General features: G+C 38.7%; 1 protein-coding gene across 1 annotated transcript; it reads left to right on the forward strand.

Annotated features, from left to right (window-relative positions):
* Positions 1–10,437: 10,437 nt before the first annotated feature.
* On the forward strand, positions 10,438–19,028 carry LOC115225324 (thioredoxin domain-containing protein 9). Its single transcript, XM_029796273.2, has 3 exons — positions 10,438–10,546; positions 17,108–17,156; positions 18,233–19,028. Exons 2-3 carry the CDS (start codon positions 17,130–17,132, stop codon positions 18,872–18,874), a joined length of 669 nt encoding a protein of 222 aa, XP_029652133.1. The 5' UTR covers positions 10,438–10,546; positions 17,108–17,129; the 3' UTR covers positions 18,875–19,028.
* Positions 19,029–19,740: the final 712 nt, after the last annotated feature.

A 19,740-nucleotide genomic window follows, 5' to 3' on the forward strand; every position in this document is an offset into this window, starting at 1 on the left:
CTTTTGTTACTTATAAGGCTTCTGTCCTCGTTTCAGAGTGATCATAATAATACGGCTATCACTATAGTTATAGAGAGACAGAAGTGAAAGTACAATGTACTAGTACATTATTATACATACAAACAGACACCCACGCACACATATATTATATAATTGTATGTGTACACACACTGATGAACACCGTTTATAGTTAGGCGAGGAGGTATTTAATATATGTAATATATATACATATATATATATATATAAATATATATATATATCATACAATAAATATATATGTATCTAATACATATAATATATATACATATATATAGATTATACTACATAATACTATATACATATACACAACGCAAACAATACATACATACACATACTCACGCATCAAGATATTCACACACATATCGTATATAGACAAAGAATCCTCACACACTTATATACCCGCAAAGCTTATATACACACACATATACATATAGACATACACACACACATATATACACGCGCACAACATATACACACACATAAACGCACACACATATACATACACACACACACTCGCACATATACACACACACATATATATATAGATGAGTTATATACACACACACACATATACACACACACATATATATTTAGATGAGTTTGTAGTGCACCTGAGCACTGTACACAATTATTTTATTATTATAGTATTAATATTACACATATATATATATATATATACACACACCGCCCACTCCCACAGATACTATATACATAACACACACACACACTCACATACACTCACCACACATATATATTATATGTATACACAACAAACTCCACACAGATACGATTACACTCACAACAGATACACACACACACACACATCATACACATATACCACACACACACCATATTACTCACACACATATATACACACACTCACCCACACACATAATAAATTATACACGCGCACACATACACATTCGCCGCACACACACACCCCAAGTTTACGTATCGTGTTTACCTTATTAGTAATGTCATGCAGCAATTGAATTAACCCGAAATCCGAGCAAGTGCTTTTCACATTCCACGGTACATCGAACCCCAGGAAAACGCGTTGGAACGTCCAAAACTGACATGGTACGGTAACAGTACCCCTGAGGTAGGTAAGGAAGGACCGGGGTACGGCAACAGGGTCTTCTTTTGTGGCCCACACGGAGCTCTGGAGCGATGACAACCTCTCCCTTCCCAGGCGGTCGGCTTTGCACAAGTGATGCGTCACGCAATTACATATTCGATGCGACGGAAGACGCGAGTCTCGTCGGTGCGCGCGCTTGCGCCTGTGTGCTGCCTGCATGTGTGTGTGTGTCTAATATATGTATATATAAATTATATAATATATATTATATATTATTTATGTATATATGTATGTAGTGTATAGATAGATGTATGTATGTATATATATATATATTATTATGTGTATAGATATATATTTATGTGTTGTATATATATATTGTGTATAGTTATATATTTATATCTATATATATTTATGTAGTATATTATATATATTCTATTTATGTATATATATTATATTGTTATGTATATATGTATATATATACATTATTTTATGTATATATGTATGTATATATATATTTATGTTATATATGTATAATATACATATATTTATGTATATATAGTGTATATATATATATTTATGTATATATGTATATATATACCATATATTTATGTATATATATATGATATATATATATATTTATGTATATATGTATATATATACATATATTTATGTTATATATTATATATATATATATATACATATATATATATATATTATATATATATATACCACAATATATATATATATATATATTACACCATTATATATATATATATATATATATTCTATATATATGTATGTATGTATATAATATGTCTGAATATATATGTATGCACGTATATGTGTGTCTGTCTGAGTTTGTCTATGTATACATGTGTTTTTGTATACATACATATATACATGAGTACGTAAATATACCTGCACGCATGCAGGTATATTTACGTACGCATGCATGCATGTGTGTGTGTGTATATATATATATACACGCACGCACACACACATAAATAATGTTTGTATAATGTATATATAATGATTTACAAATAATATATACATGCATAAATAAAAACGTATACGTGTGTTAATGTGTGTACATATGTGTGTGCATACGTTTAAACACACATTTATAGTTGCATATACACTCTCGTACATATATATATATATATATATATATATATATATATATATATATATAGACGCATACATACATAAATAAACATGCATATGTATTATAATATATATTATATATTTATATATATATATTATATTATATATTATAATATATGTCTTGTGTGTATAATGTCGCAAGTTAAGCATCTTTGTATAACGTTAAGCTTTAATTAAACAGGTGATAAACCAGTATTACGTGCTCCTGTTCAGGTTTTAGTAATAGATTAAGCAAATATTTGCAGTTTATAATATATATATATTCTGTTATTCTTTTACTTGTTTCAGTCAGTAGACTGCGGCCACGCTGGGGCACCGCCTTGGAGAATTTTAGTCGAATATATATATTATAAATTAAAAAAAAAAAAAAAAATAAGCCCGGTATGTATTCTATCGGTGTCTTTTGCCAAACTGCTAAGTTACGGGGTCGTAAACACACCAACACCGGCTGTCAAGCGGTAGTGATACACACACACACGATTGGCTTGTTTCAATTTCTATCTACCAAATCTACTCACAAGGCTTTGCTCGCCCCAAGGCTATAGTAGAAGACACTTGCTCAAGGTAGGAGTGGTGGTGTAGTAAGTAGCTTGCTTACCAGCCACATGGTTCCGGGTTCAGTCCCACTGTGTGGCACCTTGAGCAAGTGTCTTCTACAATAGCCTCGGGCCGAGCAAAGCCTTGTGAGTGGATTTGGTAGACGGAAACTGAAAGAAGCCTGTCGTATATATGTATCTATATGTATGTGTGTGTATATGTTTATGTGTCTGTTTGTCCCCCCAACATCACTTGACAACCGATGCTGGTGTGTTTACGTCCCTGTAACTTAGCGGTTCAGCAAAAGAGAAACCGATAGAATAAGTACTAGGCTTACAAAGAATAAGTCCTGGGATCGATTTGCTCAACTAAAGGCGGTGCTCCAGCATGGCCACAGTCAAATGACTGAAACAAGCAAAAGAGTAAAGATTAAAAGAGATATATAGATATTATTTATCATCATTATTATCATCATCATTTAACGTCCGTTTTCCATGCTGGCATGGGTCGGAGAGTTTGACAGGAGCCGGCAAACCGGAAGGCTGCACCAGGCTCTATCATCAGTTTTGGCATGATGGCTATGGTTGGATCCCTTCCTAATGCAAACCACTTTACACAGCGTACTGGGTGGATTTTATATAGTACCAGCACAGATACCTCATCATTGTTTAACATCCACCTTCCATACTAGCATATATATTATCCAAAGTGTGCAGTATTTAACCCTTTAGCATTTAAACCGGCCATATCCGGCTGAAAGTATTCTGCCTGTTTCATGGTCAAACTAGCTAGATCTGGTCTCTCACACCAACCCTACAATATTATTTTAAAAATTACAGGTACCTCATCAAAATCTCATCGCTACAAGATAACACCTGAATAGTTCAAGGCAATGTGGATGAAAAAGGATTAATTTTGGCAGAATAATGCGAACACTAAAGGGTTAAATGACTTACACACACACATGCATACATATACATGCATACACATACACACATATATATCATCATAGGCATAGGAGTGGCTGTGTGGTAAATAGCTTGCTTACGAACCACATGGTGCCAGGTTCAGTCCCACTGCGTGGCACCTTGGGCAAGTGTCTTTTATAGCCTCCGGCCAACCAATGTCTTGTGAGTGGATTTGGTAGACGGAAACTGAAAGAAGCCCATCATATATTTATGGAGTGTTAGGTAACAATCTGATTATATAACCCTACACTCATCATATCAGTTACATCTGATGAGCATAGGGTTATATAATCGGATTGTTATCTAACAGTCCATTTTTACCCCGAGTGCAAAACCGATTGGTAAAATCAGCTGTAATGGATATATAATATTCTACACTTCAGATAATATACCCCCTATATTGACAGATATACGAGTGTATCTTTATCCTGACTTATGGACTTTTAGATGACTTACACACACACACATATATATATAATCATGTGTAAATATATATATATGGTGCAGGAGTGGCTGTGTGGTAGGTAGCTTGCTTACCATCCACATGGTTCCGGGTTCAGTCCCACTGTGTGGCACCTTGGGCAAGTGTCTTCTACTATAATAGCCTCTGGCCGAGCAAAGCATTGTGAATGGATTTGGTAGACAGAAACTGAAAGAAGTCCGTCGTATATATAAATATACATACATACATACATATATGTATGTATGTATGTATGTATGTATGTATGTATGTATGTATGTATGTATGTATGTATGTATGTATGTATGTATGTATGTATGTATGTATGTATGTATGTATGTATGTATGTGTGTGTGTGTGTATGTGTTTGTCCCCTCCCCACTGCTTGGTAACCCGATGCTGGTGTGTTTACGTCCCTGTTACTTAGCTGTTCAGCAAAAGAGACTGATAGAATAAGTACTAGGATTACAAAGAATAAGTCCTGGGGTCGATTTCCACAACTAAAAGGTAGTGCTCCAGCATGGCCACAGTCAAATGACTGAAACAAAATAGCAAAGAGTTTTATCTTGGCTATTGAATAATTGTAACATATTATTTTACAGATAAATTTCCTCTATTTACATAATATTGAGGTTTGTTTCTTTCTTTTGTTATCTTACCGTTTTTACCAATACATATATATATATATTAATAGTTATCCCCATACTAATATGGTAGTCTATAAATATAAGACTAAAGCTGTCGCTGATTAGCTCCAAGAGGTCATCGCCTCTAGCTAGCTATTTGACACACGAACCTGCGTCCATTACAATATATATAATGTTTTGGACAGTTTGACTGGAACTAGTAAGCCAAAGAGCTGTACTGGACTCTGGTCTGGCTTGGCTTGGTTTCTACAGCTTGATGTCCTTCCTAATGCCAATCACTCCAAGATTGTAGTGGGTGTCTTTCACATATCACTGGCATGGTGCCTTCTATGTGTCACTGGGATGGATGCCTTTCATGTGTGACTGGCACTGGTCATGACTAGTTCACTTGGCTGGATGTGTTTTCTCAAGCACAGCAAAGGTCTCACTCACTTGTCATTGCTTCTGTGAGACTCAACATCCATCTGGGATACTCAACATCCGTCTGTGAGACTCAAAGTTCGTCTGAAGCTCAACATCCATCCATGAAACTTGACATCTGTCTGTGAGACTCAACATCCATCTGTGACACTCAGCATCCGTCTATGAGACTCAGCATCCATCCACAAGACTCAACGTCCGTCTGTAAGACTCAACATCCATCTGTGAGACTCAGCATCCATCTGTGAGACTCAAAATTCGTCCGTGAGACTCAACATACATCCATGAGACTCAACATCCATCTGTGACACTCAGCATTCATCTATGAGACTCAAAATTCGTCTGTGAGACTCAACACTCAACATCAATCCATAACACTCAACACCTGTGTTACATTCAATCATTTTATAAGCTTATCAGGTCAGCCTTAATCAAACAGACATACCTAATCAAATGATCTCCACAGCAAGTCAGATGCAAGAGAAGTGCTATAAGCAAAATAAGGATCTTGTCCAGGTGACCCCACTTTCTCGCAGGCAATTATAAAAATTATAGGATGTCACTTACTGACATCACTATATATTCTTTTATTTGTTTCACTCATTCGACTGCAGCCATGCTGGAGCACCACCTCAAGGGGTTTTAGTTAACGCATCGACCCCAGGACTTATTTTTTGTAAGCCTAGTACTTATTCTATCAGTTCTCTTTTGCTGAACTGCTAAGTTACAGGGTACATAGACACACCAACATTGGTTCTATGGCGATGGTGGGGGGACAAAAAGACACAAACATATACACATATAAAAATATACGACGGGCTTCTTTCAGTTTCCTTCTACCAAATCCACTCACAAGGCTTTGGTTAGCCTGAAGCTACAGTAGAAGACACTTGCCCAAAGTGCCATGCAGTGGGACTGAACCCAGAACCATGTGGTTGGTAAGCAAGCTACTTACCACACAGCCATGCCTATAACATCATATATATTATACATACATACACATATATATACATAATACACATATATATATATGTATATATATATATATATGTATATATATATATATATATATGTATATATATGTATATATATATATATAATGTATATAATATATGTATATATATATATATATATATATATATATATATATATATATATATACGCGCATCCTTTTGTGTATGTTGATATATATATGTAGATTAATATAATATGTATTGCAGTATTGATAACAGGTTTAATTCTATGCATTAATTTGCACTGTCTTCATTAACGTCAATAGTTTTTTTTCCTCGGATTTTATAATTTTTATAATTTTTATATATATATACATATATTTTTGACCTTTTTGTTTATCGCTCGAAGATTGACCGTTTTTTTCTAAAGGGCCAATCAAACAAGTCCATTTCTTTTTAAAGGTTGTAGCGTTTGTAAGAGTATAGATTGAATTGATATATCAGTTCCTTCTAGCAAAAACTGTCTGATGAACGGCAACGAGAAACTCAGAATAACAGATTTTGTTGAATTTTTCTGCTGCTTAAAATAAAGTAATAATTATTATATATATATAATTATATATATATATATATATATATTTATATATTAGCTTAAAAGCCGCTCTATAGGACAGCTTTTAAGCAAGCTCCTGCGGAGGGCCCTTCATTAGGCCTTGGGCCCAACAATGACACTTCATGCATTGAGTACATATTATTTTATTTGTTTCAGTCATTTGACTGCGGCCATGCTGGAGCACTGCCTTTAGTCGAGCAAATCGACCCAGGTCATATTCTTTGTAAGCCTAGTACTTATTCTATCAGTCTCTCTTGCCGAACCGCTAAGTGATGGTAAAGATGCCAGTACCGGTTGTCAAGCAATGTTGGAGGGGACAAACACATACATATATGGAGTGGCTGTGTGGTAAGTAGCTTGCTTACTGTTTTAGAGAAGCAAAAGTTGGCGGACGCTTTTCGTCTTCTCCCATCCTTATCATCTTTGTATCATCATCATTCACCTCATTAATGTCCGTGTCCAACCCGCAAGCTTCCTTACTCTATGTACTGCCTTTATGGCAAATTTGATAAAATAAAGTAGCTTGTTTACCAACCACATGGTTCCGGGTTCAGTCCCACTGTGTGGAACTTTGGGCAACTGTCTTCTACTATAGCATCAGGCCGACCAAAGACTTGTGAGTGGATTTGGTAGACGAAAACTGAAAGAAGCCCATTGTATATATGTATATGTATATATGTGTGTGTGTATATATTTGTGTGTCTGTGTTTGTCCCCCCAACATCGCTTGACAACTGATGCTGGTGTGTTTGCGTCCCCGTAAATTAAGAGGTTCGACAAAAGAGATCGATAGAATAAGTACTAGGCTTCCAAAGAATAAGGGATCTTTTCCTTTTGAACGGCAGTTTTCAACACAATTTCTAGTTAACTAAACACTTTTAAACTTCGTATACTGGTAGAATGTGGGATCTTTTATAAAACCCTAAGTCCTGGGGTCGATTTGCTCGTCTAAAGGCGCTGCTCCAGCATGGCCGCAGTCAAATGACTGAAACAAGTAGAAGAGTACACACACACACACATACATATATATATATAATGTGAGTGTGTATGTGTTAGAGCTTGTTTGGTTGACAAGTGTTGACTTGTTTGTGTCACCAACGTAACGTAAACGGATTGGCATAAAAGAAACCAATGGAATAAATAGAAGAATCGGTGAAAGAAGTTGGCAAGGAGAGAGATAGAAAGACAGACGAAGTCAGTGATGGGAAGAATGAAAGAAAGACGGACAAAGGGAGTGGCGGGAAGAGTGACAAATAAATAGATGAATAGTCGGAGTAAGAGGAGAAAGAAAGTAATTGGAAGAGTAAGAGAGAGAAAGAGTGGTAGGAGGAGAATGAAAGAGAATGAGAGAGAGGTTGAGGAGAAGTGGTAGATGAAAGGCAGATAGATAGAGGGAGGATGAGTATAGGTAAAATCAGAGGCGGGAGAAGAGTGTTATGAATACAATGTGAGTGGGAGGAGAGAGATAGAAAGGCAGAGATTTAAAAGTGGCGGGAAGAGAAAGATACAGGGGAAAGCGAGAGCTATAGAATGGGAGGGAGGTAGAGTTAGGAAAGAGTGGTAATATGAAAGAGAAAGAGAGTTTGCGCAGGAGAGACAGAGAGAGGGGGAGAAAAAAACAGAGAAAGAGGAGCGTATGGGTAAAAGAGAGGAAGCGAGTATGGGGAAGAGTGAGAGATAAATAAGTAAAGATAGAGAGAAAAAGTAAGAGGGAAAGAAAAAGTAAGAGTAATACTGAGGAAGAGTGATAAGGAGACGGATAAAGAGCGTTTGGGGAGGAGTGATAGACCGACAAGCAAAAGGAGAGAGAGAGAGAGAGAGAGAGAGAGAGAGAGAGAGAGAGAGAGAGAGAGTAGAAGGGAGAGAGAAAAGGAAAGTAAGGGTAGAGTAGACTAAGGAAGGAAAGAGTAAGAGTAAGAGAGAGAAATAGACTGAGGGAAAGCGTGATAGGAAGACAGCAAAGAGACTAAGGGGAGGAGTGACATAACAAGAAAGTTATAGGAAAACAGAGAGAGAGAGAGTATAGGGACGAGTGAGAGACAGACAAGCAAACAGAGAGGGAGAGAGAAAGAGAGCGGGAAAGTAAGGGTAATACAAAGGAAGAGCGTATGGGGAGGAGTGACAGAATTAAAATTAATAAGTGAAAGGGAGTGAATATGCGGATAGACAGAGTGGAAGACAGAGGGGTGAATAAAGGTAGGACGCTGAGAGAGAGAGAGAAAGGCTAACACTAAAGAACAGAATTTGGGGAGGAGTGAGAGACGAACAAGTAGACAAATAGAAAGAGAGAGAGAGGGAGAGAAATTATGCGTAATAAGGAAGAGAGTATTGGAAGGAGTTATGAAAAATAAAGAGAGAAAGAGAGAGTGGATAAGTGAATAAACAAACAGGGAAAGAGAGGGGGTTAATAAAGGTAAAAGAGAGAGAGGAAGTAAGATTAAAACAGGGGAAAAGAGTATGGGGAGGAGTGAGAGACAAATAAGGAGACATACAAAGAGAAAGTAAGGGGTAAAAGAGGAATGATATGGGGAGGAGTGAAAGCCAAACAAGCAGAGTGAGAGAGAGAGAGAGAGAAAGTAAGGTTAAAACAGAGGAAAAGAATATGGGGAGGAGTGAGAGACGAATAAGACATACAGAGACAAAGTAAGGGATAAAAGAGGAAGGATATAGGGAGGAGTGAAAGCCAAACAAGCAGAGAGAAAGAGAGAGTGAGAAAGTAATAAGGGTAATAAGAGCAAGAGAGTGTGGGGAAGAGTGATAGACTAAAAAATTAAACAGGGAAAGAGTTAATAAAAAGAGGAAGGGTATGAGGAGGAATGAAAGCCAAACAAGCACAGAGAGGGGGAGAAAGTAAAAAGGTAATAAGAGCAAGAGAGTATGGGGAAGAGTGATAGACTAAAAAATTAAAGAGGAAAAGAGTTAATAAAAAGAGGAAGGGTATGGGGAGGAGTGAAAGCCAAACAAGCAAACAGAGAGAGAGAGGGGAGAAAGTAAAAAGGGTAATAAGAGCAAGAGAGTATGGGAAGAGTGATAGAATAAAAAGTTAAAGAGAGAAAGAGTGAATAAAAAGACGAAGGGTATGGGGAGGAGTGAAAGCCAAACAAGCAGAGAGAGAGAGAAAGTAAAAAGGGTAATAAGAGCAAAAGAGTATGAGGAAGAGTGATAGAAGGAAAAATTAAAGAGAGAAATTAAAATTAAAGAGAGAAATAGTGAATAAAAAGAGGAAGGGTATGAGGAGGAGTGAAAGCCAAACAAGCAGAGAGAGAGAGAAAGTAAGGTTAAAACAGAGGAAAAGAATATGGGGAGGAGTGAGAGACGAATCAGGAGACATACAGAGGGAAAGTAAGGGGGTAAAAGGGGAAGGGAATGGGGAGGAGTGAAAGCCAAAGAAGCACAGAGAGAGAAAGAGGGAGAAAGTAATAAGGGTAATAAGAGCAAGAGAGTATGGGGAAGAGTGATAGACTAAAAAATTAAAGAGAGAAAGAGTGCATAAAAAGAAATTGACAGAGAGAGAGAGAGAGAAAGAGACAGACAGGGGGGACGGGAGACAGACTAAGACAGAGACGGAGTGTGAGGGAGAATTAGATAGAGAGAGGGTTCTAGACGGAGTATCATCTTCCTGTTTCTCTCTCGAGTTCTTTCATTGAAGCTTCGTGAAATTTTAAATCGTGAGTTCTGATGGCGATCGTCGTCTTATTTCTCTATTTTTCTCTGTCGATGGCGTTTCTCCTGTTGCTATTTTAGCTTGTCGTGTTGGTGTTGCTAATTTAAACCCTATTTAACCCGTTGGTTCATTCAAATTTCTCCCCTACCGCTCGAGATCGGACGGTTGTGATCCTGAAGCGGTTCCTACCATGGCCATCTCGACTTTAATTCAGTCATCATGTGTGTATATATATAAATATATGTCTGTACAAGCCGGAATTCCGCTATATATACGCAATGTCATCGTGACTGTATATATATATGTGTGTGTGTATATACATACATTATATATATATAATGTATGTATATATATGTGTGTATATATATATATATATGAGTGTATATATATATATATATATACACATGACTATACACGATGTGTTCGTATCTCTATGTATGTGTGTGTATGTATATATATGTATGCATAAATATATATATGTGTGTGTTGTTGTGCTTAAGTCTCCGTAACATAGCGGTTCGGCAAATCAGACCGATAGAATAAGTACTAGTCTTACAAGTATAAGTCCTGGGGTCGATTTGCTCGACTAAAGGCGGTGCTCCAGCATGGCCTCAGTCAAATGACTGAAACAAGTAAAAGAGTATATATATATATATTATATATATATATATGTGTGTGTGTGTATTACATCGTATATGTGCATGTGTATACACACGTGATGTCTGCAGGTGAGGCGCGATTGTCATGGTTAGAATGTTTGCATTAGTCATTTATCAGATGTAGGTTTTTTTTCCTGACTCTTAAAAAAGAAGCTGAGATTTGATGGAGATCTTGACGATATGACTAATGAAAAGATCCCCACCTCTTGTTGGTTTGCTCATATATATATATATATATATATATGTTCTCTTTCTCTCATTTTACTTGTTTCAGTCATTTGACTGTGGCTATGCTGGAGCACCGCCTTTAGTCGAGCAAATCGACCTCAGGACTTATTCTTTGTAAGCCCAGTACTTATTCTATCGGATTCTTTTACTGAACAGCTAAGTTACAGGGATCTAAACATACCAGCATCGGTTGCCAAGCGATGTTGGGGGGACAAACACAGACACACAAACATAGGATCTTTTCCTTTTGAACGGCAGTTTTCAACACAATTTCTAGTTAACTAAACACTTTTAAATTTGGCTGCTATTTCTAGACGTCTTCATGTGAATTAGGGAGAACAAAATCTAGTAAAATGTATTTTTTAAATGAAATTCTAGTGGTAAGTAGCTTGCTTACCAACCACATGGTTCCGGGTTCAGTCCCACTGCGTGGCACCTTGGGCAAGTGTCTTCTACTATAGCCTCAGGCCGACCAAAGCCTTGTGAGTGGATTTGGTAGACGGAAACTGAAAGAAGCCCATCGTATATATGTATATATATATATAAATATATATATATATAATATATATATATATATAAATATATATATATATATAAATATATATATATATATATATATATATATATATATATATAATATATATATATATATATAATATATATATATATATATATATATATATATATATAAATATATATATATATATATATATATATATATATGTATATATATATGTGTGTATATATATATATATGTGTATATATATGTATATATATATATGTGTATATATATATATGTATATATATTTATATATATATATGTATGTGTGTGTGTGTGTGTGTTTTGTGTGTCTGTGTTTGTCCCCCTAGCATTGCTTGACAACCGATGCTGGTGTGTTTATGTCCCCGTCACTTAGCAGTTCGGCAAAAGGGACCAATAGAATAAGTACTGGGCTTACAAAGAATAAGTCCTGGGGTCGATTTACTCGACTAAAGGCGGTGCTCCAGCATGGCCGCAGTCAAATGACTGAAACAAGTAAAAGAGTAAGAGTATATGTAGGTGTTTGTATGTATAGGGCACAGGTGTGGCTGTGTTGTAAGGATATTGCTTCCCAACCACATGGTTCCGTGTTCAGTCCCGCCGTACCGTAGCTTGGGCAGTGTATTCTGCTATAGCCTCGGGCCGACCAAAGCCTTGTGAGTGGATTTGGTATATGGAAACTGAAAGATGCCCGTCGTATATATGCATGTATGTATATATATGTGTGTGTTCGATCGTTTTCCGTCCTTTCGTTATATACATTCGAAGCTTTCTTCCAGGGGATCTAATGCGCTTGGCTTAGATTTCCCTTGGCGGGCTGGCCATATCGGAGCAATCTCAAGATTAATCAGCCGAAATTGCTAAGATGATCTGGTTCTTGACTGATGACTGAGGGCTTCGAATGTCCCGTCCTGTGGTTCTTGTGTCGTCTCTGTGGTGTTTCATGTTCTTGTCCATGTCTGTAATTAATTTTACTGTTTACCTATATAATCGGCGGCTACGTATCCACAATTGTCCTTATACGATAAGTATATTTTTTTCTCAAGCTTTGATACGACTCTTAATCTGTCTCTTTTTCTCTCTCTCTCTCTCCTCCCTTATTCCACTTCCTTTCTTTCCCTCTCCATCCGTCCCCCCCCCCTTTCTACGTTTCTCTATCTCTCTCACCTCCAGCCCCCTCGATCTGTCTCTTTCTTCTCCTCCCTCGTCCACCTTCTCTCCCTTTTCATCTGTCCCTTTCTCCTGTCTTTTGTTCTCACGTGACAGCTAGCCACTGTTGAGCGCTCTTTTCGTTTTCAGCAGCCTCAGAAGCAACACGTATTTGTTCGTCTCCCCGTGGCCTTTAGGCACAACTTCACAAGCCAGCCCCATTCTCAAATCGTCCTGTCGAAAGACCCTTGTCCTACGTCCTGGTTTTGTTTTGTTGTTTATTTTTTATTTTTACCGTTATTGTTTTTACGTTTTTGTATTCTTATTGGTGTCACGTATTCTGTATTTTTGTTTGTGTACTTCGATCGTTTTCCGTCCTTTCGTTATATACATTCGAAGCTTTCTTCCAGGGGATCTAATGCGCTTGGCTTAGATTTCCCTTGGCGGGCTGGCCATATCGGAGCAATCTCAAGATTAATCAGCCGAAATTGCTAAGATGATCTGGTTCTTGACTGATGACTGAGGGCTTCGAATGTCCCGTCCTGTGGTTCTTGTGTCGTCTCTGTGGTGTTTCATGTTCTTGTCCATGTCTGTAATTAATTTTACTGTTTACCTATATAATCGGCGGCTACGTATCCACAATTGTCCTTATACGATAAGTATATTTTTTTCTCAAGCTTTGATACGACTCTTAATCTGTCTCTTTTTCTCTCTCTCTCTCTCCTCCCTTATTCCACTTCCTTTCTTTCCCTCTCCATCCGTCCCCCCCCCTTTCTACGTTTCTCTATCTCTCTCACCTCCAGCCCCCTCGATCTGTCTCTTTCTTCTCCTCCCTCGTCCACCTTCTCTCCCTTTTCATCTGTCCCTTTCTCCTGTCTTTTGTTCTCACGTGACAGCTAGCCACTGTTGAGCGCTCTTTTCGTTTTCAGCAGCCTCAGAAGCAACACGTATTTGTTCGTCTCCCCGTGGCCTTTAGGCACAACTTCACAAGCCAGCCCCATTCTCAAATCGTCCTGTCGAAAGACCCTTGTCCTACGTCCTGGTTTTGTTTTGTTGTTTATTTTTTATTTTTACCGTTATTGTTTTTACGTTTTTGTATTCTTATTGGTGTCACGTATTCTGTATTTTTGTTTGTGTACTTCGATCGTTTTCCGTCCTTTCGTTATATACATTCGAAGCTTTCTTCCAGGGGATCTAATGCGCTTGGCTTAGATTTCCCTTGGCGGGCTGGCCATATCGGAGCAATCTCAAGATTAATCAGCCGAAATTGCTAAGATGATCTGGTTCTTGACTGATGACTGAGGGCTTCGAATGTCCCGTCCTGTGGTTCTTGTGTCGTCTCTGTGGTGTTTCATGTTCTTGTCCATGTCTGTAATTAATTTTACTGTTTACCTATATAATCGGCGGCTACGTATCCACAATTGTCCTTATACGATAAGTATATTTTTTTCTCAAGCTTTGATACGACTCTTAATCTGTCTCTTTTTCTCTCTCTCTCTCTCCTCCCTTATTCCACTTCCTTTCTTTCCCTCTCCATCCGTCCCCCCCCCCTTTCTACGTTTCTCTATCTCTCTCACCTCCAGCCCCCTCGATCTGTCTCTTTCTTCTCCTCCCTCGTCCACCTTCTCTCCCTTTTCATCTGTCCCTTTCTCCTGTCTTTTGTTCTCACGTGACAGCTAGCCACTGTTGAGCGCTCTTTTCGTTTTCAGCAGCCTCAGAAGCAACACGTATTTGTTCGTCTCCCCGTGGCCTTTAGGCACAACTTCACAAGCCAGCCCCATTCTCAAATCGTCCTGTCGAAAGACCCTTGTCCTACGTCCTGGTTTTGTTTTGTTGTTTATTTTTTATTTTTACCGTTATTGTTTTTACGTTTTTGTATTCTTATTGGTGTCACGTATTCTGTATTTTTGTTTGTGTACTTCGATCGTTTTCCGTCCTTTCGTTATATACATTCGAAGCTTTCTTCCAGGGGATCTAATGCGCTTGGCTTAGATTTCCCTTGGCGGGCTGGCCATATCGGAGCAATCTCAAGATTAATCAGCCGAAATTGCTAAGATGATCTGGTTCTTGACTGATGACTGAGGGCTTCGAATGTCCCGTCCTGTGGTTCTTGTGTCGTCTCTGTGGTGTTTCATGTTCTTGTCCATGTCTGTAATTAATTTTACTGTTTACCTATATATATATATATATATATATATATATATATATATTTGTATATATATATATGTTTGTGTATGTGTGCCTTTGTGTCTGTGTTTGTCCCCTCCATCACCATTTCACAACTGGTGATGGTTTGTTTATGTCCCTTGTAACTTAGCAGTTCGGCAAAAGAGGTGATAGAATAAGTACTAGGCTTTAATTAATAAGTCCTAGAATTGATTTGTTTGACTAAAAACCCTTGAATGTGGTGCTCCAGGATGGCTGCAATCAAATGACTGAAACAAGTAAATTAAAAATATATATATATATACTGGGTCTTCCCATAAATAATGTGGGTTTTTTTTCAATTGCTTGAATTAAAAGTTGGAGGGAGACGAGATAAATTACCTGCATCAACTTGCTATAAAAGCAGGTAGTAATATTACCTTGTCCTTATTCTTAGTGCAAGTTTTGAAGAATGCAGTTAGATTTTGACAGTTATTTTTTCAAAGCTATAATGAAAGTGACAAAGGAGCATATTTGGCATATTTTGCTTTTATGAGTTCAATAAAGGCAACAATACAACAGAAAGTGTGGGGAATATTAATGCAGTATATGGGGATCGGACGATAAGCTTAAGCCAGTGTCAATGGTGGTTGGAAAAATTCCAAGGCGGAAACTACAGCCTATAAGACCAGCCTTGTCCTGGAAGATCTGTAGAGCTTGACAAGGACATCTTGCAAACTCTAGTGGAACAAAATGCCATCGTAACTGTTGAGGAACTTGTAGAGAAGCTTGGATTTGGTCATTCAACTACTCATAGACACCTGCATGCCATTGGAAAATGACCATCTTTGGTTTCAAGATGAAAGGTGTTCTTCCATCAGGATAATGCTCAGCCACATACAGCGAGGATGACATTCCAAAGGCTGGAGCAGTTTGAATGGGAAACAATGTCCCACCCACTATATTCGCTGGACATTGCCTCATCTGATTATCATTTATTCCACAGTCTTCAAAATCACTTGAACGGAAAAAATATGAATTCTGTAGATGAGTTGAGAACAGTACTAGAGGAGTATTTTTTGTCATGGACAAGTGAGTTTTGGAAGAGGGGCCTTGTGAGTCTACCAGATAGATGGAAGAGCATCTAGAATATGAAGGAGAGTATATTTTAGATTAAAAAAGAACTTTATCTTAATTTTGAAAGTATAAAAAAAAAATTTTTAACCACATTATTTATTGGAGGACTTAATATGTAAAAGGGTTGCTTCTCAACCACATAGTTCTGGGTTCAGTCCCATTGCATGGCACCTTGGGCAAGTATCTTCTACTATAGCCTCAGGCCAACCAAAGCCTTGTGAGTGCATTTGGTATAGGGAAACTGAAAGAATCCTGTTGTATATATATATATATGTTTGTGTTTGTTCCCCACCACCATCGCTTGACAACTGATGTTGGTGTGTTTTGTCCCCGTAACTTAGCGGTTCGGCATAAGAGACCGATAGAATAAGTACTAGGCTTACAAAGAATAAGTCCTGGGGTCGCTTTGTTCGGCTAAAGGTGGTGCTCCAGCATGGCCACAGTCAAATGACTGAAACAAGTAAAGGAATAAAAGAATGTAGATATATAAATGCATGTGTGTCAGTGTGTCCGATCCATGCCAGCATGGAAAACTGACGTTAAACGATGAAGATGAAGACGTCAACATTTAAATCAGCACTCAAAAAACCTTACCATTCTACCATCCTCTGCTCCCTTATTTTTCACTAACCCTAACACAACTGGGTTTTTTTTTCCCCACAAGTCCCACCATATAGCTGACACTTTTATATGTTTCTATTTTCAGAAGGGATCAAATTTGGAAAAAAATGGCTGTGGATAACAAAAATACAGGGGTAAGGAATCTTTTTCTTTTGTTGTTGTTATTGTTGAAGTGGTGAGCTGGCAGAAACGTTAGCATGCCGGGCGAAATGCTTAGCAGTGTTTTGTCTGTCGTTACGTTCTGAGTTCAAATTCCGCTGAGGTCGACTTTGCCTTTCATCCTTTCGGGGTCGATTAAATAAGTACCAGTTATGCACTGGGCTCGATATAATCGACTTAATCCGTTTGTCCTGTGTTTAGCCCCTTGACCAGGTTCCCGTGGTTTTTATGGGTTTTTGCACGAGTAACATTTCGAAGCGCCTCCCACTTTTGTTATATATATTTTCGTTATCTTGAATGTTTACACGGACCTTTCTTTTGGACAAAACCCTTGTAATTTTCGTCCTGTATTTGTCCTTGCATGTTTCTTTAATTTCTGTTAGCCCTTGTGGCCAATAAACCAGAATTAATTACAGGGATTCCCCAACTTGCGTGAGCCAACTTTTGATACCGAGTGTTCAGGTTGCGCAAGTTGTATTCTCGACTTGTGCTTGTTGTAAAAATATTTATTATCTATGGTTGCATTGCCTTGTCTGTTATCTTTCCATCATTTCAAATATACATAAAGTAAAAATAATTGATAACAATATCTGGTACTCGACTTGCACGTCCCCCAATTACTCGCGCAAGTCGAGGAATCCCTGTATTATTATTATTATTATTATTCGTGCTAGTGGCACGTAAAAAGCACCATCCGTTCATGGCCGTTGCCAGCCTTGCCTGGCCCCTGTGCTGGTGGCATGTAAAAAACACCATCCGATTGTGGCCATTGCCAGCCTCGCCTGGCCCCCACCATCTGATCGTGGCAGTTTGCCAGACTCGTCTGGCACCTGTACCGGTGGCACGTAAAAAGCACCCACTACACTCACGGAGTGGTTGGCGTTAGGAAGGGCATCCAGCCGTAGAAACATTTCCAGATCATACTGGGCCTGGTGCAGCCTTCTGGCTTCCCAGACTCCAGTTGAACTGTCCAACCCATGCTAGCATGGAAAGCGGACGCTAAACGATGTTGATGATGATTCTCATGTCTTTTTTTCATTTATTCTCACAGGATCAACTGATGAAGGCCGTGGAGATGATTGAAAGCCATGTGGACGCTCAGTTGCAGAAACTGGACAACATGGACGAGGATGACTTCATGGCCCTTCGCAGACAGCGCATGATGGAGCTGAAGCAACGGCAGCAACAACAGAAAGAATGGTTGGAGCAGGGCCACGGTGAATACACAGAGCTTGCTGGTGAACGAGAGTTCTTTGACGAATGCAAAAAAAGCAAACATATCGTGTGCCACTTTTACCGCGAGTCGACGTTCCGATGTAAGATTGTCGACAAACACCTAAGGATTTTGGCTCCTCAACACTTGGAGGCCAGATTCCTAAAGTTAAGCGTCGATAAGTGCCCGTTCCTTGTGGAACGCTTGAAAATCAAAATCTTGCCCACCATCTACGTAGCAGTCGATAACAAGACCGCCTGTCACATCCGTGGCTTCACCGAGCTAGGTAACACAGACGATTTTCCCACAGAGGCGCTAGAGTGGCGACTGGGTCAGACGAAGGTGATCAACTACGAAGGGGAAATACCTGCGATAATAGGTGGGCCTGCGAAACCCAAAGTTAATATCACAAAGACATCTAAGACAATTCGGAACAACAATGATGATGACTCTGATGATAGTGAAGACGACTGGGAGTAGATGTCAAAACCACCAGGCATGAGGTTTGGGGCACATCTCAGGGGTGGGTCTGTCCTCTCTCACTCTCTTACTTCTTAATTATTTTTCCTGTCCCCTTCCGTCACTCTGGGGTAGGTTCTGACAATAAAATATTTTCCATTTGTTTCATTTTTTACTAGTTTTACTTGTTAATTATTATGTTTTACCTGTTATCCAATTATGGCCGTTGCCAGCCTCGTCTGGCCTCCGTGCCGGTGGCACGTAAAAAGCACCATCTGATCGTGGCCGTTTGCCAGCCTCATCTGGCACCTGTACAGGTGGCACGTAAAAAACCCACTACACTCACGGAGTGGTTGGCGTTAGGAAGGGCATCCAGCTGTAGAAACACTGCCAGATCAGACTGGGCCTGGTGCAGCCTTCTGGCTTCCCAGACGCCAGTTGAACCGTCCAACCCATGCTAGCATGGAAAACAGACGTTAAATGATGATGATGATGTTAATGTTGTATAGGCACAGGTGTAGTTGTGTAGTAAAATGCTTGCCTCCCAACCACATGGTTCTGGGTTCAGTCCCACTGTGTGGCACCTTGGGCAAGTATCTTCCACTTTAGCCTTGAGCCAACCAAAGCCTTGTGAGTGGATTTGGTAGATGGTAACTGAAAGAAGCCCGTCGTATATATGTATATATATGTACGTGTGTGTATATGTTTGTGTGTCTGTGTTTGTCTCCCCAACATCGCTTGACAACTGATGCTGGTGTGTTTACGTCCCCGTAACTTAGCGGTTCGGCAAAAGAGACCGATAGAATAAGTACTAGGCTTACAAAGAATAAGTCCTAGGGTTGATTTGCTTGACTAAATGCGGTGCTCCAGCATGGCCACAGTCAAAT

The sequence above is a fragment of the Octopus sinensis genome, linkage group LG27, assembly GCF_006345805.1.
Source record: "Octopus sinensis linkage group LG27, ASM634580v1, whole genome shotgun sequence".
NCBI lineage: Eukaryota > Metazoa > Mollusca > Cephalopoda > Octopoda > Octopodidae > Octopus > Octopus sinensis.